The sequence below is a fragment of the Abrus precatorius genome, unplaced genomic scaffold, assembly GCF_003935025.1.
Source record: "Abrus precatorius isolate BTA unplaced genomic scaffold, Abrus_2018 Scaffold2, whole genome shotgun sequence".
Lineage (NCBI taxonomy): Eukaryota > Viridiplantae > Streptophyta > Magnoliopsida > Fabales > Fabaceae > Abrus > Abrus precatorius.
In genome coordinates this window covers 33,823,346-33,845,419 of record NW_020874362.1, presented here as the reverse complement: position 1 = coordinate 33,845,419, position 22,074 = coordinate 33,823,346, and the positions used below count along the sequence as shown (strand labels likewise).

At 29.3% G+C, this 22,074-nt stretch overlaps 1 protein-coding gene and 1 non-coding gene across 2 annotated transcripts; one reads left to right on the top strand and one right to left on the bottom strand.

Annotated features, from left to right (window-relative positions):
- Positions 1-10,346: 10,346 nt before the first annotated feature.
- Positions 10,347-10,417, bottom strand: TRNAG-GCC. The gene has a single exon. It is a non-coding gene; the product is annotated as a tRNA-Gly (tRNA).
- Positions 10,418-14,998: 4,581 nt separating this feature from the next.
- Positions 14,999-21,550, top strand: LOC113857677. The gene is made up of 9 exons (XM_027489797.1): positions 14,999-15,789; positions 16,089-16,322; positions 16,494-16,707; positions 16,873-16,982; positions 17,059-17,258; positions 17,604-17,707; positions 20,109-20,296; positions 20,405-20,604; positions 20,916-21,550. Exons 1-9 carry the CDS (start codon positions 15,564-15,566, stop codon positions 21,144-21,146), a joined length of 1,707 nt encoding a protein of 568 aa, XP_027345598.1. The 5' UTR covers positions 14,999-15,563; the 3' UTR covers positions 21,147-21,550.
- The last annotated feature ends 524 nt before the right edge of the window (positions 21,551-22,074 follow it).

Here is a 22,074-nt window from a genome sequence, read left to right as displayed (position 1 = left end):
ACTAAAATTACGTATAATTCAGTCTAAAAGGTCTAGAAAATAATTAAACTTAAAATTTATAATTCTTTAAAAAATAGTTAATGAATTTATTTATAGCTGCTTTAAGTAGTGAAGAATTAGAAGAGTTGTTTCTAAATGTCACTTTTTTTCTAATTATCGAGCAGCACATCGTTTTATTTAATTGTTTAATTACATATATATGTCTTTCAAAATTGAACATTTCTTGTATTCTCTTCAATTTGGTAACAAAGTACAATTTGATGATTTGATAAACTATCAAATATAATTATACTGAACAGAAAATAAAAATAAATAAATTTTATATTAGCGATGTCATAAGTCATAATTGAAAACAAGAACAGTAAACGTAAATATACATTTCATCGATAACGTACGTAGTTCGTTCCATGTATTATTGTTTTAATTTTTTTTTCTTCTAAATATGACACTTCGTTAATGAGATAAGTATATAATTTTCTCAATGATATTATTGTTAAAGTTTTTTTTTTTTAATATTATCACTAATACATGTATATAATAATTTAAAATCTGAAAATTCAAGAAACTTACAAATTAATAAATTCATGGTTTCAAATATAGGACATAACTTACTACATATCTACCGAGAATAACATCAAGTATAATAACACTGATTAATTACTGTTGTTATGTTCTCATTAGGCTTCCGTTTGTCTTGGCTCGCAGAAGGTAAAGAGTTTGCTGAAGCAGACATCTAAATGATCGTATTGAGTATTACAAATAAGTGTTTTGCAAGTATCTATTAAGCTATATGCTATTGATTTGTGACAATATTGGTCTAATTATAAATAGACAAAAAGGACACCATTGATTGCGAAGTGCTAACGATTGGTTTTTGGCAATGGATTTCTATCATTAATTTAGATTTTTTGTGTGTGGCAAAACTACATAAATAGAGATAAGTACAGGTTATAATTTTATATTACAAAATAGTTATATTAATTATCTCTAAATCTACAAAATTGTGAAACTTTTAATTTTAAATGATTTAGATATGGATCGAGATAAGGTGGTCACAAAGTATTAATTTTATGAAATAGAGATTATTCAGAGACAATTATCTTTTTAAAATTTTAAATATAGTATTTGTCATTTTGATATCGAAAATATTCTACTCTAATATTTTCAAATTAACAAAATTATAATTCAGAGATAAATTTCAAAATTTTGTCTCTAAATATTTTTTACAACAAATCAAAGCAAAGGTAAAATTAGTGACGGATTACAACAATGAAAGATGAATTTCGTTCTTATTTCCGTATCTAAAATGTAAAATGAAACATTTCGTGGCTAGCTTAATTTAATTCGTCACAGTTAGAAACTGAATCAATAATCTCCAAAACACATTTCTCTAACCTCATGTGATTAAACATATACCAGAAAGCATTGCCTAGTTAGGTTTTTGAGGTGTGCCATAAGGTTCAATAATGTACTGTGTTTAGGTATGGAGTTTATGCATCCAATTATTGAGGTTACCATAAAATTAAACATAATTGAATTACCAATAGATGATTAGCTCAGACAGGATATGTTTGATTTATTTCAAATAAGATCTCATGTTTGAATTTTATGTATGAAACAAATTTCTGTCGAGATGACAACAACATGTTATGAATATTTTTTATTTGAATAAGATTGCATCTCATAAAAGTACATGTGTTCCAAAACTAAAACACAAATGAATTATATAATTAAGATCGAATTGTTTTTCTTTCATCTAATATTTTTAAAATATGATGGATTGAATATCGAGACAACTATGTGATGATTGACATATGGGTCAACATGTGGCAACTGCAAAAATCCTTACACGCAGTAGATTGCTATAACTTATTTAATGTATAATATCATACTCTATAATCTTCACTTGGGGTCTCAATGTGAACATGCTGGAAGACAGAATCTCCGGTGAGCAGAGAACAAATGGCACGAAGAAGATAAGATAAGCATCATGTGCAATCAGGTCTTTCAATTTCAGACCATGATGTATAGTGGGGTGTTTTTGTTCGTGCTACGTGAGTTGGTTCATGTTAGGGTTTATGTGGTGCATAAGAGAAAGTCCACAGCAGTGATCAATTGACTGTATGGCTATATATTGAAGATTTAGGCAGATTACCACGTCTTTTGTTCATATGCCTCACGTTCAATTACGAACAAGAATTCATAATAATTATAACCAATAAATTTAAGGAGTAAATTTCTCATTTACTCTAATACAAACTTATGTATTAGGCACTTCATGTCTCAATGCAAGTAAAAGGCTGTTTGGCTGATATATACATTTGTTTGAAAAAGAAACGAAAAGAATGGGATGTTCTTGGAATATCAAAACTATAGCAATGTTTTTCCTTTTTATTCTTAAAGCCAAGTTTTTGGGAGTTAATACTTTGTACAGATTAATATTCGTAAAATCCCACAGATAATAGTAACATCTGATTTGGATCTCGCATTGAACGTATTACGTAGCATTGAGTCTTTTTGATCTACAATGCTGTTCTCTCTTCATCTTTCTTCTTGTGATTTGTGGGTTGGCCAAAACCTCACCCTCACACAGTGGGTAAATGAAAGGTAACATTAGGATTTGACCCAAAACTATGATGCAAGCTGGTCACATTTAAAACAAAAACAGGATTAGAATAGAATGAGATTAGCAGTTCGAAGAGGGAACAGAAGGCGGCAAGAACAAATTCGACTGGTTTATGTGAAATACTGCACTTCCGTATTATGAATTGATTAAAATTACCATTTTTAAGAAAATATTTATTTTGTCAATTTTATGTAAAGAAAATCCACTTCATTTCGTAAGTTTTTTTACAATTACACCTCTATATTATATCAAAACCTTTCATAAAATTTATAAATTGACGTGGTTATCTTTTTCATAAAGTTGGCAAAATAAATATTAAAACAAGTGATAATGAAAAGCAAACCATAATACTGCTTATCATTTATATTTTTAAAATTCACGTATTGTCTATTCCATGCATTTTACTTATTAAATTAAAATTATTTTTTAATAAAAAAATACAAATATATTTTTTATATTTTAAATTTTTATAAATTTTAAATATATTTTAATTAATAATAATAATTATTCATTATATTAAATAAGACTAAAAGACATAAATTTAATTTAAGATTAAATTAAAAATTTAAACATTTAATACATAAAAAATCACAAAATGTAGTAAAAAAGAGAGTTAGCACTTAAAAAAACATTCTTGTCTAAGCTAACTTCTAAAAATACTTTTATTTAAGAATTAGGACACACAAAATATATATAGAGTAGATTAAAAAATAATTTTGACTTTAATAAGTATATCAACCTAACGGTGTGATTCTTATAATTATATGGATTATTAGGTTGAATAAAAATACATGATAAATAAAATAAAAGTTAAAAAGTTATGTTATTTAAAAATTGTGAAACTATTTAATTAAATATGTACAATATTAGTTGTTAAAATCATTTATAAATATAAAATAACATAAAGCGCATGGATATGATTTTTTATTTTGTAAGAAAATATGCTATTATATTATTTCGTTTTTTAAGTTAATTTTGAACTCTTAACATAAATAGTTGTAATATTTATAAACTAGTCAAATAAGTTATAAAAGTATATTCGTTTAATTCATTTCAACTACCATGCAAAATATTTTACTGTCTTTATAAGTCTATTGTATTGTAAAACGAAGGTAAAATTGTAAGAAATAATAGAGAGAAGAATATAAAGAGAAAGAAAGAATCTCAATTTCATTTCACATATCCTCAATACAAATGAGATACCTACTTATAGGCATAAAACTATAATTGAAGAATCGTATCTCTTTGAATGATAATTAAACAAAATAGTTACAAAATCGTAAGTTACAAAGAATAAAGAAAAGTTATGAATATAGACATTCACTCATAAAATAATTTATAACACTTCTCCTTGAATGTCCATTATTTGAGAATATGTTTCATAACATCTAACTAGGAAAAACTCAATGGGATAAAAGCCTAAGAAAAATACATTATTATTTACGCTATTACATGCTGCCTCATTAAAAACCTTGCCAGGAAAACCCAATGGAAAAAAACCATAGCTAAGGAAAAAAGAGTGCAGAGCGTATTAATTCTCCCCCTCACATGAACGAACTTGTTGAATATTTATATCACCATTCTTTTGAAGATCATGGGTAAAAAAGAATTTTGGAGAAATATGCTTTATTTTATCTCCTTTAATGTACCCTGCTTTCAATTGAGTAATACATGCAACATTATCTTCGCATATAATTGTTGGGGTCATTTTTCCTAAAGATAAACCACAAGTTTCTTGCACATGTTGAATCATAGATCTTAACCAGATACATTCTCGACTTGCTTCATGTAATGCTAAAATTTCTGCATGATTGGATGATGTAGCCGTTATGGTTTGTTTCATAGATCGCCATGAAATGGCTATACCACTACATGTAAACAAATAACTTGTTTGTGATCTACCATTATGTGGGTCAGACAAAAAACCCGCGTCTGCATAACCAATCAACTCGAATTTAGATTTGTTTAGGTAAAAAAAATCCATATCCATTGTACCTTTAAGGTAACGAAATATATGTTTAATTCCATTCCAATGTCTTCTTGTAGGTGAAGAATTATACCTTGCTGATAAGTTAACAACAAATGATATATCAGGTCGTGTATGACAAGCAAGATACATTAGTGCTCCAATTGCACTAAGATAAGGTACTTCAAAACCTAGTAGTTCTTCATCCTGCTCCCAAGGTTTGAAAGGATCTTTGTTTACGTCTAGTGACCTTACAACCATTGGAGTACACAAGGGATGTGATTTATCCATATAAAATCGTTTTAACACTTTTGAAGTATAAGTTTCTTGATGCATAAAAATTTCATTCTTTACATATTCAAGTTGTAATCCAAGACAAAACTTTGTCCTTCCAAGATCCTTCATTTCAAATTCTTTTTTTAAACAATTTACTATTTTTGAAATATCTTCGAGAGTTCCAATGATATTTAAATCATCAACATAAACAGCAATTATTACAAATTTATTATAAGATCTTTTTATAAAAATGCATGGACAAATAAGGTTATTTTTATATCCTTCCTTCAACAATATTCGCTAAGGCGATTATACCACATGCGTCCAGATTGTTTCAATCCATAAAGTGATTTATTCAACTTGATTGAATAACCTTCTTTAGAATTTGAATTGTATGCATATGATAAATTAAAACATTCAGGGAGTTTCATATAAATGTCATTATCAAGTGAGTTATACAAATAGGCTGTAACAACATCCATTAATCGCAAATCGAGTCCTTCATTTGCTGCTAAACTAACCAAGTATCGAAAAGTATTTACATCCACTACAGGTGAATATGTTTGTTCAAAATTAATACCAGGTCTTTGCGAAAAACCTTGGGCAACAAGTCGTGCTTTATATCTCACAATTTCACTATTTTTATTTCGTTTTCGCACAAAAATCCATTTATATCCGATTGGCTTTACATCTTTAGGTGTACGAACTATAGGTCCAAAAACTTGACGCTTTGTAAGCGACTTTAATTCTTCCTCAATTGCAACCTTCCATTTTTCCTTGTCACTTCTTTGTCTACACTCGTTGACTAATTTTGGTTCATAATCCTCTATATCAGTTATCACATCCAATGCTACATTAAATGAAAAAATATCATCAATATTAACTTCATTTCGGTTCCATTGTATTCTATTCATGACATAATTTATTGAGATCTCTTTATTTTCATCATTTTCAAGTACCTGTGTTTCTTCAGGAACTAAAATATTAATTATGTCTAATGACTCTTCTAGAGTCTTTACATCCTCATTTTGGTCACTTTTATTCTTAATTCCTTTTCTTTTTCGAGGATTTTTATCTTTGGAACTAAAAGGTCTACCACACTTCATACGTGATTCAAATTGATTTGCAATATTAGTTTGTCCAATCGGAACATTGATTTTGATTGGACCATTAGCAATCGGGGCTATGATTTAGTCACTGTTTTTGGATTCGTAAATACATTTGGTAGTTGGTTAGCTAAACCTTGCAAATGAATTATCTTTTGAACTTCCAGTTCACACTGTTTTGTTCGAGGATCAAGATGAGATAAAGATAATTCATTCCAACTTATCTCTTTTTCCAAATGTTTATTTTCTCCTCTTAAAGTAGGAAAAAATGATTCATCAAAATGACAATCAGTAAATCGAGCAATGAATAAATCTCTTGTCATTGGCTCAAGATACTTTATTATAGATAAAGATTCATAGCCAACATATATTCCTAACCTTCTTTGAGGACCTATCTTAGTGCGTTATGGTGGAGCAATAGGAACATACACTGCACATCCATGAATTTTAAGATGAGAAATATTTGGTTGTTGACCAGAAACTAATTACAAAGGGGATAACATATGATAGCTTGTTGGTCTGATGCAAATAAGTGTTGTAGCATGCAAGATTGCATGTCCCCAAGTAGAAATTGGAAGTTTTGATCTCATTAGTAATGGTCTTGCAATTAATTTTAGACGCTTGATCAATGATTCAACAAGTCCATTTTGAGTGTGTACGTGTGCTACAGGATACTCAATATCAATCCCGATAAACATACAATAATCATTAAAAGCTCAAGATGTAAATTCACCCGCATTGTCAAGGCATATTTTCTTAATTAGATAATCAGGAAAATGAGCTCTTAAACGAATTATTTGTTCAAGTAATCTCGCAAACACCTGGTTGCGAGTTGACAACAAACAAACATGTGACCATCTCGTTGATGCATCAATCAAAACCATAAAATATCTAAATGGTCAACATGATGGGTGTATTGGTTCACAAATATCACCTTGTATACGTTCTAAAAATATGATAGATTCATCTCTAATTTTAGCTGGTGATGGTCGATTAATTTGTTTTCCTTGATAACAAGCAACACATGAGAAATTATTTTATTGAAGAATCTGTTGGCTCTTTAATGAATGTCTACATGAATTTTCAATTATTTTTTGCATCATGATTGATCTAGGATGGCCTAATCGTTCATGCTAAATAAAAAAAAATTATCATGATTTGTAAACTTCTGGTTTACAATAATGTGTGTTTCAATTATATTTATGTGTGTAATATAAGCCTGAAGAAAAAGAAGGTAATTTTTCTAACACACATTTTTTATTTGAGATAATTTTTGTGATATATATGTATTATTCTCTTCCTTCATTTGTTGTTTCAACATGGTATCCATTTTTGCGGATATCTTTGAAATTTAATAAGTTTCTATGAGACTTAGTGGAGTATAATGCACTAACAATGTGTAATTTTGTTCCACCAAGGAATAATATATTAGCTCTATCGGAGCCTTCAATAATTTTTGTACTACCAGATATAGTACTCACATTAGCTTGTTGCATCACTAAATGAGAAAAATATTTTTTATTTTTGAGAATTGTGTGAGTTGTTGCACTATCAACAAGATATATGTCTTCATTGTTGGTGTCGTCCGTATTTCTTCCTAGCAAAATAGATAAATAAATGAATAAATAAATAAATAAATTAGATACAAAAAAATGGTAAAGATTTATTATTATTCATTATAATTTATTTACAATGACTATATTAAAATTTAATTTAAATAACAATTATATCAATGAAAGAACAACTATAACTTATTTTAAACATAATTTTTTTTTTTACATATATAAAGAGAAGAAGAAAAAAATACATTAAACATAAATTAACATAAAAAAAACATAATAACTCAATAATAATAATAATAACAACAACTTATTTTTGGACACTTCCATCACCAATGAGATTGTCAATTTTTCCATGTAGATCAGCAAAAAAATAGTAACATCTAAGTGAGTAACGTCCATGTGATCATAAATAGAATTATTGTCATCTTCACAAATAAAATTTGTCTCTATCTTTTTTCCCTTGTTTTTAAGTGATTCTCGATAAAGATCAATAAGATGTTTTTGTGTATGAAAAATATGTGACCAATGACCTTTGCTTCCACAATGATAGCATATGTCTCTCATATTTTCGCTACTTTGAGCAACTTTACCCTTTTCAATTTTTTCACCATTTTTCTACTTCTGGTGTGAAAATGTATATTTCTGATTATTACCACGACCATGTCCATAACCATCACCACGACCACAACCACGACTATTATTACATCCACGACCACAAATACAACCACGACCACGACTATAAGTTTGTGCATAATTATAGTAGTCACGAGTTGTTACATTCACTTCTGGGAATGGAGCAATGCCAGTTGGACGGGATTCATGATTTTTCATCAAAAGCTCATTATTTTGTTTAGCCACAAGGAGACAAGAAATTAATTCAGAATATTTTTTGAATCCTTTTTCATGATATTGCTACTGCAGGAGCACATAAGATATGTGAAAAGAGAGAATGTTTTATCAAAAACTCATTATTTTGTTCAGCCACAAGGAGACAAGAAATTAATTCAGAATATTTTTTGAATTCTTTTTCATGATTTTGCTACTGCAGGAGCACATTAAATATGTGAAAAGTGGAGAATATTTTTTCTAACATATCTTCATCAATGACCTATTCTCCACACAATTTTAATTGAGATGTGATTCTAACTAATGCCGAATTATACTCGCTAACAATTTTAAAATCTTGCAATCGTAAATGCATCCAATCATAACGAGCTTTTGGTAAAATGACTTTTTTTTTTGTTGTCATATCTATCTTTTAAATTATTCCAAAGCACAAGTGGGTCTTTTATCGTGAGATATTCATTTTTTTAAACCTTCATGAAGGTGATGACGAAGAAAGATCATAGTTTTAGTCTTATCTTGATTAGATGCTTTATTTTCTTCTTTGATAGTATCTCCAAGACCTTTTGTATCTAAATGAATTTCAGCATCTAATACCTATGATAAGTAATTTTTTCCCATAATATCAAGTGTGACAAATTCGAGGTTTGTAAGATTTGACATATTTAATACTATCATAAAAATAAAAATAAGTTAGATATCATCTAAATATTATAACGATCAAAAGTAAAAAATAAAATAAAATAATATTAAATTACTAGTAATTTATATATATATATATATATATATATATATTATAGACACAAATTTATATATACAATAATTAAAATAAATAATGATATATTTCTATAAGAAAAATAAAAATAAAAGAATATCGTACCTTTATTCAAGAATGTTCCTTTCTTGTGAAAATGTATAGTAGAGCCCTCGTGTTGATAACATGTTATAAAATGAAGGTAAAATTGTAAGAAAGAATAGAGAGAATAATATAAAAAGAAAGAGAGAATCTCAATTTCATTTCATATTGAATTAAAATAAAGTAACTAATAACCAAGTTTATCTCACTGTTTTATAACAATTTTCAAATATTAGTTTATATCTTATTATTATTATTAATTTTCAATCTAAATATTTTATTAAATTTTTTTCTTTATCACCTCCTTTCATAGTACAATATTTATTTTTATAATTTTTTTTTAATATCATACAGTTTGTTTTAATTACTACACTTTTTATTATGTTTCTTTATTTTTATTAAAATATTTCATATGTAAATAAAATAATGGTTAGAGCTCAAATTAATTAAAAGCCTAAATATATATTGTGTTTTTTTTTTTTTGTTCCCTTTCACTCACCCATTTAAACCTACACTACTATGGTTGTAGTGGTGGTACTCCATAGTCTACATCAAGTTTGTGGGAGATATAGTTTCGTTTCTTAAATTGGCTATTCAATAGACAATTTTTTGTGAACTTTATATTAAGTGAAACAAGAGGTGTAATTTGGTATTTAAGTTAAAATTAAAAGCTTTCACTTGATAGAGTAATCTTTTAGGTTAAACCATTCCTGTGTACTTAATTTATAATGGATTGTACTTTCTTGGAGAGTTGAGTTATAAAAGAAAATATCTATAAATTAGATACAAAGGAGAAAAGCTATTATTTAGTTATATTGATATAGTGAAATCTACCATGATGTGTGACTTAAAAGGAATGATAATATTATGAGTTTTGTGTTTAGTAAAATGAAAAACTCACTATGATAGTTAAGAAAGTATTTTAAATTAACTAGCCTAAGTTCTTTCACGTACTCAATTGATAACATAAACTTTGAGAGTAAACTTCTGGTGAATGTATTCTCAAGTCAACATAAACAATGTACTGAATTGGTTTAGTTTAGAAAAGGGCGTAAGAAAATGAAAAACAGCGCACATAAGTTGTGACTAAAGAACAAAAAGCAAACATGCATGCACCAGCCGGGAATCGAACCCGGGTCTGTACCGTGGCAGGGTACTATTCTACCACTAGACCACTGGTGCTGATTATTTAGAAGTTAGAATTACGATTTTATATTAATTACTTCATTCATTCATTTATCATTCCTATATTAATTTGCTTTCCAATATATTATTCATCTGTTCATTAAAAATATAATTTTAGGCTTAAGAAATATAGGAATGTAATTTCTAAAGGCTACTATAAAAAAAATTCATTCATCATTGTTTGTACTATAAAGATCCATCACTAAAAATATTAAAGAACATTTTTCCTTGGGTTTTATATTTTATTTTTTAATTAATTTATTTTTTATTTATATTTTTTTAAAATTTTTATATTTTAAATTTTTTTTTATTAAATTAATAAAAAATATATATATATATATATATATTTTTTATTACTATGTATGTAAATCAACTAATAAGAAATTATTTTAACTTAACCTATAGTCTTAACCTTGAATCTCATAAATATAGCCTATATTAAATACTCAAAAGGGAAGTTTTGCTATTCATAGTTATTTACTTGCCTCCATTAAAAAATTCATGTGATTTAAAAAAAAATACAAAATAATTTTTAGAATACAATATAAATAAGTTTTATTAAAAAAATAATTTTTTATTAGATAAATACTCAGCATAACAAATAATTGTTTAATATTATTTTTTTAATTTTTCATTCGATTTAATCTAGATCTGATCTGGGTCGCACATCTGAATGTGGTAGATGAATCTACCACTAGTGATTTTTTTATACACAAGGATTTGATCTGAAATTTTACTTAAGCGATATCGAACTACTTGTCACTTAACTAACTTTCATTAATTAATAATACAATAGTATAAAATTAATAATATTATTTATAATACAATAAAAAATTAATAATATAAAATTTAATAAACTCATACATTGTTTATAATACAAAATCTAGTAATAATTAAATTATGAATTTTTTTTTACGATCAATTTAATAATATTTCTTTCAAGTTATTTATTTATAAAAGTTAATAAAAAATTGGCAACAATGGTATAATGATATAGTAGACAATCACGTGACTACCAAACCATCAAAACTATATCTACATATATTATAAAAGCATAATTAGAGTATAAATATTACAAATAAAAACTAAACATATATTAGTGATCAACAAAAATTACGTTGATAGATACAAGATTAGTTCAAATAACTATCACGTTGTGTGTTTTATACATAGATGATGAATTAGTGGATAATTTGGAAGGAATTTAAACTTGAAAAGATAGAAAATAAGACCTAGTAGAGTCCATTGAGTGCTGGTAAGGTTACCCATAACTGTGATGAAGCCTAAAAAAATAAAATCAACACTAAAGTCCAAAGAGGTCCATTTACAGGCCATGGAATCCACCATAGTTGTGGATCATGTTACTTAGTTAGAATTTAAGTTTTTTTTTAAGGTTTAGAGAGATCCATTGACAAGTAGTAGAGTTCACCATAGTTGTGGACCAGCCTCACAGTAACGCAACTTTTGTTTTTATCAACTTTTTAAGTGTTTTAAAAGAGTTTTTAAGACTAAGTATACATAGAAAAGAGAGTACAAAATAGGGGCTATGTTTTTAGACATTTTTTGAGACAAAAGCTAGAGAGAAGAATTAAAGAGCAACCCAAAAAGATGAAAGCAACAATAAAGGCTTTTTGGGATAGGATTATGAAAAGATTGCAATAACAACATACTAAAAAAATTACTGTTAGATTTCTTTCTTATTTTTACTCTTATCTTCTTTTGTTCTTGTCTTTTTTAATTACATCTAAGTTTATTTTCTTAGTTTGTAATTCAATAACAAATGAGTGATTTTTTTACTCTATAGTTTATGAGTAACTCAAATTAGGATTGATGATATTGTAAAGAATTCTTAATGATCTTTTGATGTCTTGATTCAATTTTTAGTATTTTTAATGCTTGTGAATATATTGAGCTCCTCATTTACATAAATTCATATATTAAGGGAAGAACTAAGAAGTAAACCTTATCATTGAAAATTTCAAAATTAAATAAGATTTTAGACCATAAATTTTTAAAAGAATTAACACTAAAGAATTTAATGTATTTAACTACTATGAAAGTAAAAGTTAATATAATTAAATAGGTTATTGTATTAAGGAAAAGAATCACCTAAAAGTAATTTGTTTATAAGATCATTCAAGAATCAGCAAAATATTTAATTTAGTTAACTTTGTCAATTTTAATTTATAACTAAACTAATTATTAAAAAGATGTTAAAAGTTGAATTCATAAATTTGAAATAATCATTTTCTTGGAAGTTGAATTCCCCCGTAGATTCATGGAAGAATCGAGGGTTCAGTGGAGTCAGCATTTTCTTATGCTTTTTGCCCATTACGTTCACCCTCTTAATTGAGTGATGTTTTGTAGAAAATGGAAGGACAACAGTGCCAAATCTGCTTAAGGAAGCAATATTATTGACAATAAGTTTCACCCTTTCAAAAAAGTTAAGTATGATGCCTCCTACACTTAAAAGGAAAGGGGAAAAACTTAAAATATTTTTAAAAAATGTTACTATTTATTTAATATTTTCCTTTTTTCTTTCTTATTTTATCACGAAAAATAATGTACCAATACTGTGGAATAGGTATAGAAAAATGAGATAAAAATAGAAAATATAATAAACATTATCATAAAAAGTGAAAAGAAATTAAAAAATATAGAAAGTATATATATATATATAGGAAGTATTTTCTTGTATCAATATAATTCTAAAATTTTTTTAATCTTATTTGAGTCTTTTATTTAATTTAAATCTAACGGATTATAATTTATTATTTTAATAACTATTAAATTTAAATTAAATAAAAAATTAAAATTAAGTGTAAGAGTTTTTAGACTTATACAGATATAAGAAAATCCTGCTGAAAAAATAAAAATAAAATATATATATATATATATATATATTATTTTTCTTATTCTTTTATCGATATTTTAAAGGAAAAGATAATGCACATAACTTGGACTAACTGGGACGACCACCGATTTGGTTCCTTGATCTTGAAAAGCGTAATTTCAAAGCACACCCCAAATCATTTTGCATGCTTGTACCAAGTTTCAAAGAAACCCAAAAAAGAAAAACCAGAAAATTAATAATAACAGATACTCAATGCTCCTAATCTGGGTGCTTCAACGCTAACAATCCCATAGATTGGTCACACCATATATATTTTTTTAAAATTTTAGGGTAATATTGTTTTATTAATATTTATATTCTTAAATATAGGCTTATTTTTATGGTATATATTTTTTTAGAATTCAATATTTAAATTGATGATAAGTTCACAAACCTGGTTCAATTTCATTTCCTTTACAATCTTATATGAGTTCAATTGAGATGTGCATTAAGTTTTAAAAAAATTCAAAACATGACACAATAATGCACATTTATTCCTAGGGAATCAATCACTCTAAACCAACTGAGTGCCAACTCATGAGGGTATCAAGAAACGAAACAAACAATTAATATAATAATCAAATCCGTGCAAGAATGAGATTACAAGGGTTCAAATTGGAAACCTGAACATTTAACAAAACATAAGAAAAAAGGAATCAAGACGAGAAGAGTAGTTAAAGATCCATGCTATCACAAATTTTGAAGAAAAAATCTCTTACTTCTACAAGGTCTCAAGCTTAAAATTGGAAAAAAAATAATAAAAATCTCTTGATTCTTGCTTAGAAAAATGATTTTCGCAGACAAAAAAAAATCAACTACGACATAAATTTATTGTTGTGTACATTCTAATGAAAGGTCATGTTCCTTCGCGAGCAAATCCTATAGGGCACAATGGATTCCTAACAAATTACAAGATTTTGAGAAAAATTTTAAAAATAAAAGTAAAAATATAAACTAATGTATATGATAGTGAATATTCCCTAAAATTTTTATAATTTCTAAAGAAAATGCATAAGATCAAGCTTAATCACCCTCTAAATCTATTTTAAATTAGATTTATCATACATGTCATCTAATAGCATCTTAATCGGGTGAAAATTGAGTCAATTAACCAGACTGATCAAGGAATAGTTTTATTTTTATGAATATTAAAATATTCAAATAATGTTATGAAAATATAGTAGTATAACATTATTCTTTCTTCAATACCTAAAGACAACCATATCATATCCATCATCACCACGGTCACGAGGGGAGGCAAAAGCATTATAGTTGTCTACGAATTGGCCACTTAAATACCAACAAATTAAAAAAAGCTATTATCTTGAAATTTTTTATACTTTTTGATTTGATTAAAGTGCTTATTTGTTAACATGATTGGATTGGCATTAATTATTACCGAATCAGAGTTAACATTTAACACTAAAAAATCACATTTTCTAAACTCGAGAATTCATGCAACGGAGTTTGAAATGTTTAATCAAACAAGCTAGCGAATGATCAGAATCGATTTACTCGAATTCGAATGCATCACAAATGAAGTTAGACAATTGTGATTAAATTTTGCTTTCTAAAAAAGGAAATTCCCACTATACAAACAGCAAAACAATCCATTCCTGATTCAATTCAATAATATCATTAAATATAGTTATTATAAAATAAAATATACCAGATGTCAAACAATGAGGCTTGGTAGCACCATTTTTCCACGGCATAATGAGTGAGGTACACCAGTGTCTGAAGGGGCAAAAATTGTGCAGACTAGGCTATCACAATTTTCCATGTTTCTTTTCTTAATTTTTATTCACCAATGAGGTAATTTTCTTGCGTATAAACATTCAATGAAAATTTCCTCTGAGATCATCATCTTCGATTGGAAAAAAAAAATTTGTTCCACTTGAAAATTGCGATCCTGGATTTTTCCCAGTCTCTGATTTCAGAAAACCCTACCGGGCCAATTAGAAAACCCTAGATTCATCCCCCATTTTTGGAAGAAAGGGAGAGTTTTTCTCGGGGCCCATTTTCTGATTTCAGTGTAATACAACTGGGTTTCAGTTGATTTTTCAGGAAGCACAAGTTCCATTTGGTTCCGCTCTTTTTGTTAATTTGGGGCGGTGAATACCCAGAAAGAGAAATCAATATTGTTTTATTGTTATTGATTTTGTTTCTCTGCCATTGTTGAGTTGGGACTGGGATTGGTGAAGTGGAATGTGCGATCTAATAGAAGGGTGAGGAATGAGAGGGGCATAAATGTCTGGTCAAGTGGGTATTGGAATTCGTTCTGGAAGTTATGGGTCTTTGGATAAACATATACAGAACGGAACTGCACGCAAGCCTTCAAAGATGCTTAAGGAGAAGGAAAAGGAGAGGTTGTTCCTTTGGATCTGCAAGTTTGCTGGCCGCAAGAAGGTCGGAATGCTCTTCCTCTGTCTAATCTCTGCTGCAGTTTTCATCTGGGTTTTATATGTTGGAAAAGGTTCTTCTATTTCTCTTTCTTTTTTTTTCCCCTTCATTTATTTATTTATGGTTATTGCTGTAAATTGTAATTATGTGATTGTAATGTCATTACTGCTATTTTAAAGTATTGCATTGCAATTTGAGTTTTTAGAGTTGTTTATTTGAATGGGAATATGACATTGCTATATAGTTGTTTTGTTTGGCTCTGCTGGGTTTACTAGAATATGTTGTCAGTTGTGATTTACACATTTTATTTGATTTATAGTTTCTATCTTAATTAGGACGTAGCATGAGGATTTTGGTATGGCTTGCTTTCAGGTGAAGATTCTCAGGAAGGAAACACTGTGAGCATTAGTGTTAATGAAAGTCTCTCTATAAGCGATTCTCCATCTGAGATCTCTACTACAAATGCCATTGGCTTGACTACAAATTTTGCATTACCCCCTCCAGCCCCTAGCTATTTTTTGGGCTACCATCTTCCTCAAGGGCATCCCTGTAATAGCTTCACACTCCCTCCCCCGCCGGCTGATAAAAAGCGAACTGGGCCACGTCGTAAGTTTTAGTTTACTATTTTTCTGCCTAAGATATCTTGTACACTATTTGGTACTTAATAATTTGCAATAGTTCCGGTCATCTCTGCATATATCAGTTAGTTCTTCAAAGTTTTGTGGTTCAGGACTGTTTGGTGTTTCTCCTGAATATACTGGCTTGTTTATGTTTTAGCATGCCCAGTATGTTACCTTCCTGTGGAAGAAGCCATTGGACTGATGCCAACTTTTCCCTCACCTTCACCGATCATTAAGAATTTAACATATATCTATGAAGAAAATTTAAGTAGAGATGGAGAATTTGGTGGTTCGGACTTTGGTGGATATCCTACTTTGACGCAGCGAAATGATTCTTTTGATATACAAGAGTCAATGAGCGTGCACTGTGGGTATGTTTTGCTTTTTGTTGGATGTTTCCCTTACTTATAACTATACCCACCAAGGAATGTTCTTTGTGGTTTGAATTGTCTGTGCTATAGTAACGTGACATTCTTCTACCTTTTTACTGATATGAATCTATTCTGTCTTCAATGCTGAATGTGTACACCTATCAGATTTGTAAGAGGAATTAAACCTGGCCACAACACAGGATTTGACATTGATGAAGCTGACCTTCTTGAAATGGAACAGTGTAATGGAGTGGTTGTTGCGTCAGCCATATTTGGTCTGTATCATGTGATTTCTGCCTTTAGTTATTTGTTTAAGCTTGTAATTGATTGTAAATCAAATACATTGTTCAGGAAACTTTGATGAGATAAATGAGCCAAAAAATGTAAGTGATCATTCGAGGACGACTGTATGCTTCCTGATGTTTGTAGATGAAGACACAGAAAAGTATTTGACTAGTTCTGGCAAACTGGGAATCAGCAAGAAGATTGGCTTGTGGAGAATTATTGTTGCTCGTAATCTTCCTTACACAGATGCAAGACGTACAGGAAAGGTCAGAAATACATATTTGTCTGACACTGTCTTGACTTTGAAATAAAAATTCACGTGTTAGCCATTTTTGTTACTGAATCACTTTCTAAATAGCTAGCTGTTTTTATGATCTGTTCATTGCTGTGGGAAATTAATATTGTTGGCTGTGGTTTCCTCATTTTATAATATTTCTTGTAACGGTTAGTATCCACTCTGAGTTATTCTTAATACATGGAAAGGGAAGGGGGAAATGCTTAGACCTCCTAGTATTGGCTAGATACTACCTGTGAAAATTAAAAAAAATTGCTTAGGCACTGATGTGTTTTCCTAGTACATAAAGTAGTAATTTGGTGTATCTTGTCCACAGATTCCAAAGCTTCTGTTGCATAGATTGGTTCCTAATGCTCGCTATTCGATATGGCTTGATGGAAAGCTTGAACTTGTTGTGGATCCATATCAAATTCTTGAAAGGTGCATTCTGATGAATCTTTGATACTATTTATAATATACCTATTCATTCTATATGTGAAAGTTGAGTAAATATTCTAATTTCTGTCTGATCATTAGTTTCTTACATTGTTTGGCATGCGGTTCACTGTTCTATCCACTTCTGTTTGAGATAGATATGATATCCCTCGTGTTTAGAATTAATGCTGGTTAGATGTTTTCAAACTGGATCCAATGTTGCACTGGATGATGTAAGAGTTTGATATTCGTCAGTATGTGTCTCTTGCTTTAACTAGAGTAGTTATTCATGCAACTTTTGTTGTGTCAATTGATCTATAAGTCTATATTGTATTGTATATGCTAAACTTCTCTTGACAACTAGTATATGATTCATCTTTCAAGATATAAGGAGCAACTTGCACACATATCCTCATATTACTTGCTTGCTGTTTCATAAATATCTCTCTCTACAGTTATTTTATAACATGGAAAATCTTGGAAGTTCAAGTATGTAATTTGTCTCTGGCCCAAGGTGACATTTTAATCTATTTAGATAATAGATGGGGCGTTGAGTGTAGTTACAAGTTTTAGAAGAAAACAATTTAATGGTCTTACCAAAGAGCTTTCTTCCTTAAGATATGTTTGCCTGAACTCAAGATGTGGATTTTCTCTTATTGTATGTTGCTGACTGGCTTGTTAACCAATGATAAAATTGCTAGTTCAGACCATTGTAGTGGAAAGTGAGGATAACTTATTCATCAACTAGATTGAATTCTACTCTAGTCCCACTTTCAATTAATCCCCCGGGCACTGTAATGATGGAGAAAAATCATGAAGGTTGGTTTAACTTAAGAACCGTACAATGCAAGCCCTATAGTCCATATCATTCAGGACTCAACATTTTCAGTAGCATGGACCTTGGCATACCCGATGCACCAATCCAATTTCTGTGCACTTTCTTTTTAATGAGAAAGAACTCAAGCAGTCGGGAAACAAAAATGGAGAATAAGTCCTCAATGAATAACCAAATGGGAAATAAAAATGAAAGAAACAGTAGCTCGATAAAGCTCCTAAATAAATCATGTAAGTCATTTTCTGTCTTCCCAAAGTTCTCAACAAGTCTGCATGGCATGCCTGCTTACAGGTCCCAAAATACCATCTATGACTGCTCAGTTTAGAATTGATTTTGGGCTACAAAGGTATGGTAACATAGAGAGTAGAAGCTCATGATTACTGGCTAGAAAATCAATATATGTTGCAGATAAGCTTGGATCAGAAGTCTTGATCTCTGCCTCTGCTTATAAATTAAGATATTTGTTGTCATTGATGTGTAGGTATTTCTTTAAATTGGTCTTACACCATCATTAGTACTTATCAAAGGCTGGCATAAATGCAATCCTCAGTTATGGAAAAGCTCCTCCAAAGTGAATTTGTCTCAAAAGGACACAAGTAATGGTATATCCACTCTTGCTTCAATTTAAAATACATTCTGACCTTAGCTTACCATAATTCAATGGTGGATATACCCTTCTTTGTGCACTTTAAAGATAAGTTTCCTTAAGAGGAGATAATCACCTTTAATGCTTTACCTCTTGACATATTTTATATGCTTATAGCATTAATATTTCATGTATGTAATGGTGGATGTACCCTTCTTTGTGCACTTTAAAGTTAAGCTACCATATGAGGAGTCTTATCCATCATTAATCACCTTTGATGCCTTACTTCTAGGACTGATTTTATAGGGTTATAGCATTAATATTCACTTATATATATAAGTACTAGAATCTTGTCAAATGGCTACCTCAGCTTATAGGACTATTGTTTAGAAGCTGTGTAATTGTAATGTAACAGCTTCGATGCTTTCACTTTTCCTTTGTTGATGCTTACTGCACAATCTTGCTGGTTTTGCAATTGATTTTGTTTGATCCTTCTCTTCCTTCAGCTCTATGGGGAGTTTATGTTCCATTTTGGGAGGTTATCTAAATTCTAAGGTTTAACAATTTGTTTGTGAATGACCATGATACTGATAATGTATTTTTTTTCCATGAAAATCAAGCTTGAGTGTTTGCTGGATTTTTATATATGTTGATCTGGACCGAAAATGTTATCAATTTGGGATCATATCTCATACCTATGCTCTTTCTTTTTCTAAGATACTAGTGTATTAATCCATACGATGTACTGGTATGATAATTGTGAAATAATAACATTATTCTTTTCTTCATCACAATATTAATGATATATAGGTTTATCCAGGTTAATAATTAAAATAAATGTTAGCTAAATGAATTACATAATTCACATAATTTTATCAAGTCAAAAATATTTATAAAGAAGTTAATTAAAATATTTTTATTGTAGAATTAAGATATTGTCTTGCTATCACTTCTGATTTGGCCCCTTACTCTTCACCCTTACTAAGGTTTTTGTGGAGGAAGAATGCAACTTTTGCAATATCAAAGCATTATAGACGTTTTGATGTATTTGTTGAGGCTGAGGCAAATAAAGCTGCTGGAAAGTATGATAATGCCTCTATTGACTTTCAGATTGAGTTTTACAAGAAAGAGGGATTGACCCCATATACAGAGGCCAAGCTTCCTCTGATAAGTGGTAGGTGAAAGTGCTTTCCTGTGTTTATCTGTGACGAGATGCACCTGTTGTGATTTCTTTTTTAGCCTCTACGCTAAATTTTTATCAAACATCATGCTTGAGTTGCAGATGTTCCTGAAGGGTGCGTGATAGTACGAGAGCACGTTCTTATTAGCAACCTCTTCACTTGTCTTTGGTTCAATGAAGTTGACCGATTTACTTCAAGGGACCAGATTAGTTTCTCAACAGTCAGGGACAAAATTTTGTCAAGGGTAGATTTTCGTTTTAACATGTTCTTGGACTGTGAAAGACGCAACTTTGTTGTTCAGGTAATTATTTTATCTTGTTTTGATATCTGACGAGAATAAACTTTTGATAAATTGCTTTGATTTCTGGAATGTACATGCTGATTCTGGACAATTAAACATTAGGACATGACCAATTCCATCATTAGTGTTAGAATTGTATTTGTTTTAGTTCACAACTTCAATTATTTGTGTATGAAAAGTTTACTACAACGACCTTGGTTGAGGTTATTGCTGAAAACCTCGTCGTATTTCAATGGTTCCTCCTGTTTCTTTTAGTCTCTATGATTTCATGGTCCCTTTTCTCTTCTAACTTTTTGGTTTGGTGTTTCCAGAAATACCACAGGGATCTGTTGCTGCGACTGACTCCGCCGATGGTCAATGCTGACATTTCTCCACCACCTCCATCTCCCCCTCCTCCATTGCCTCTGCTGGAAACATCACCTGAAAAGGTTGTAACCTCATCCATCAGAAAAGGCCCTGGAAGGCGTGGAAGAGATAGAAGATCTGGTTCTAGGCGCCACCGCAAAGTTGTTGCTGGAAGTAGGGAGATGGAACCAAGTTGAAAGTTTTGTTGGGGTGATTATACTATCATTAATTTTTTAAAATTCCACCTACACAATATCATTCGTTGCAGAGCTGGAGGGAAAATGTGCAAGATGAGTGTTGTATTGTTCCCACATAGAGGCTCTCATTCTTTTTACTTCGTTCAATTGTCAATTTTTGTTAATTTTTTGCTGTATATATAGTAAAATTTTCAATAATTATCATATGGGTTGCCACAAAATTCCTCACGTGGTAACCCGTTTTGCTTTCCACTATCATAGAAAAAGTGTACTTCATCTGTTATACATGAAAGATATATTCATGACTTGTTCCTCTTAGTTTGTGTTGATGATTTATTTTATATCTCATCAAGGCTGGTGCTGAATTTAGGAACATAGTAATGGAAAGGGTTCTATATTTATCTTTATATTCGTATTTTTAACAATGTCTTTGGATTCATACCTATGTAGGTAATAATTTTTAATTACAAACCATCTATAATAAACAATAATTGAAACAAATAAGTCTAGTATAATAAATTTATGAAAATTACTACTTTATAAATTTATAGGTTTAATATTTGTATTCTTCCAGACAAGTCAAAAAATATATATTGATAATTGATTATATCATAAAATTGTATTCATGTGAAATTTTATAAATTCAATTCATAACACTAAACACATTGTTTATACATTTTATACATTAAATTAATTTGTCATTTTATACATCTTAGTTATTCAACATTATTTATATACTTCTTTATGTTATTTACTAATATTAAGGATTGATCATGTTTTATTTGATTGAAAAATAATAAGAAAAATAATCATATTTATGTTATATAATCTTTACATTTTTTTAAATGTATTGATAAATAAGTGAACACATGGATAAATTGATGATGGTTGACAGAGAAATGGACTTAATTGTTATTTACTTATTTAT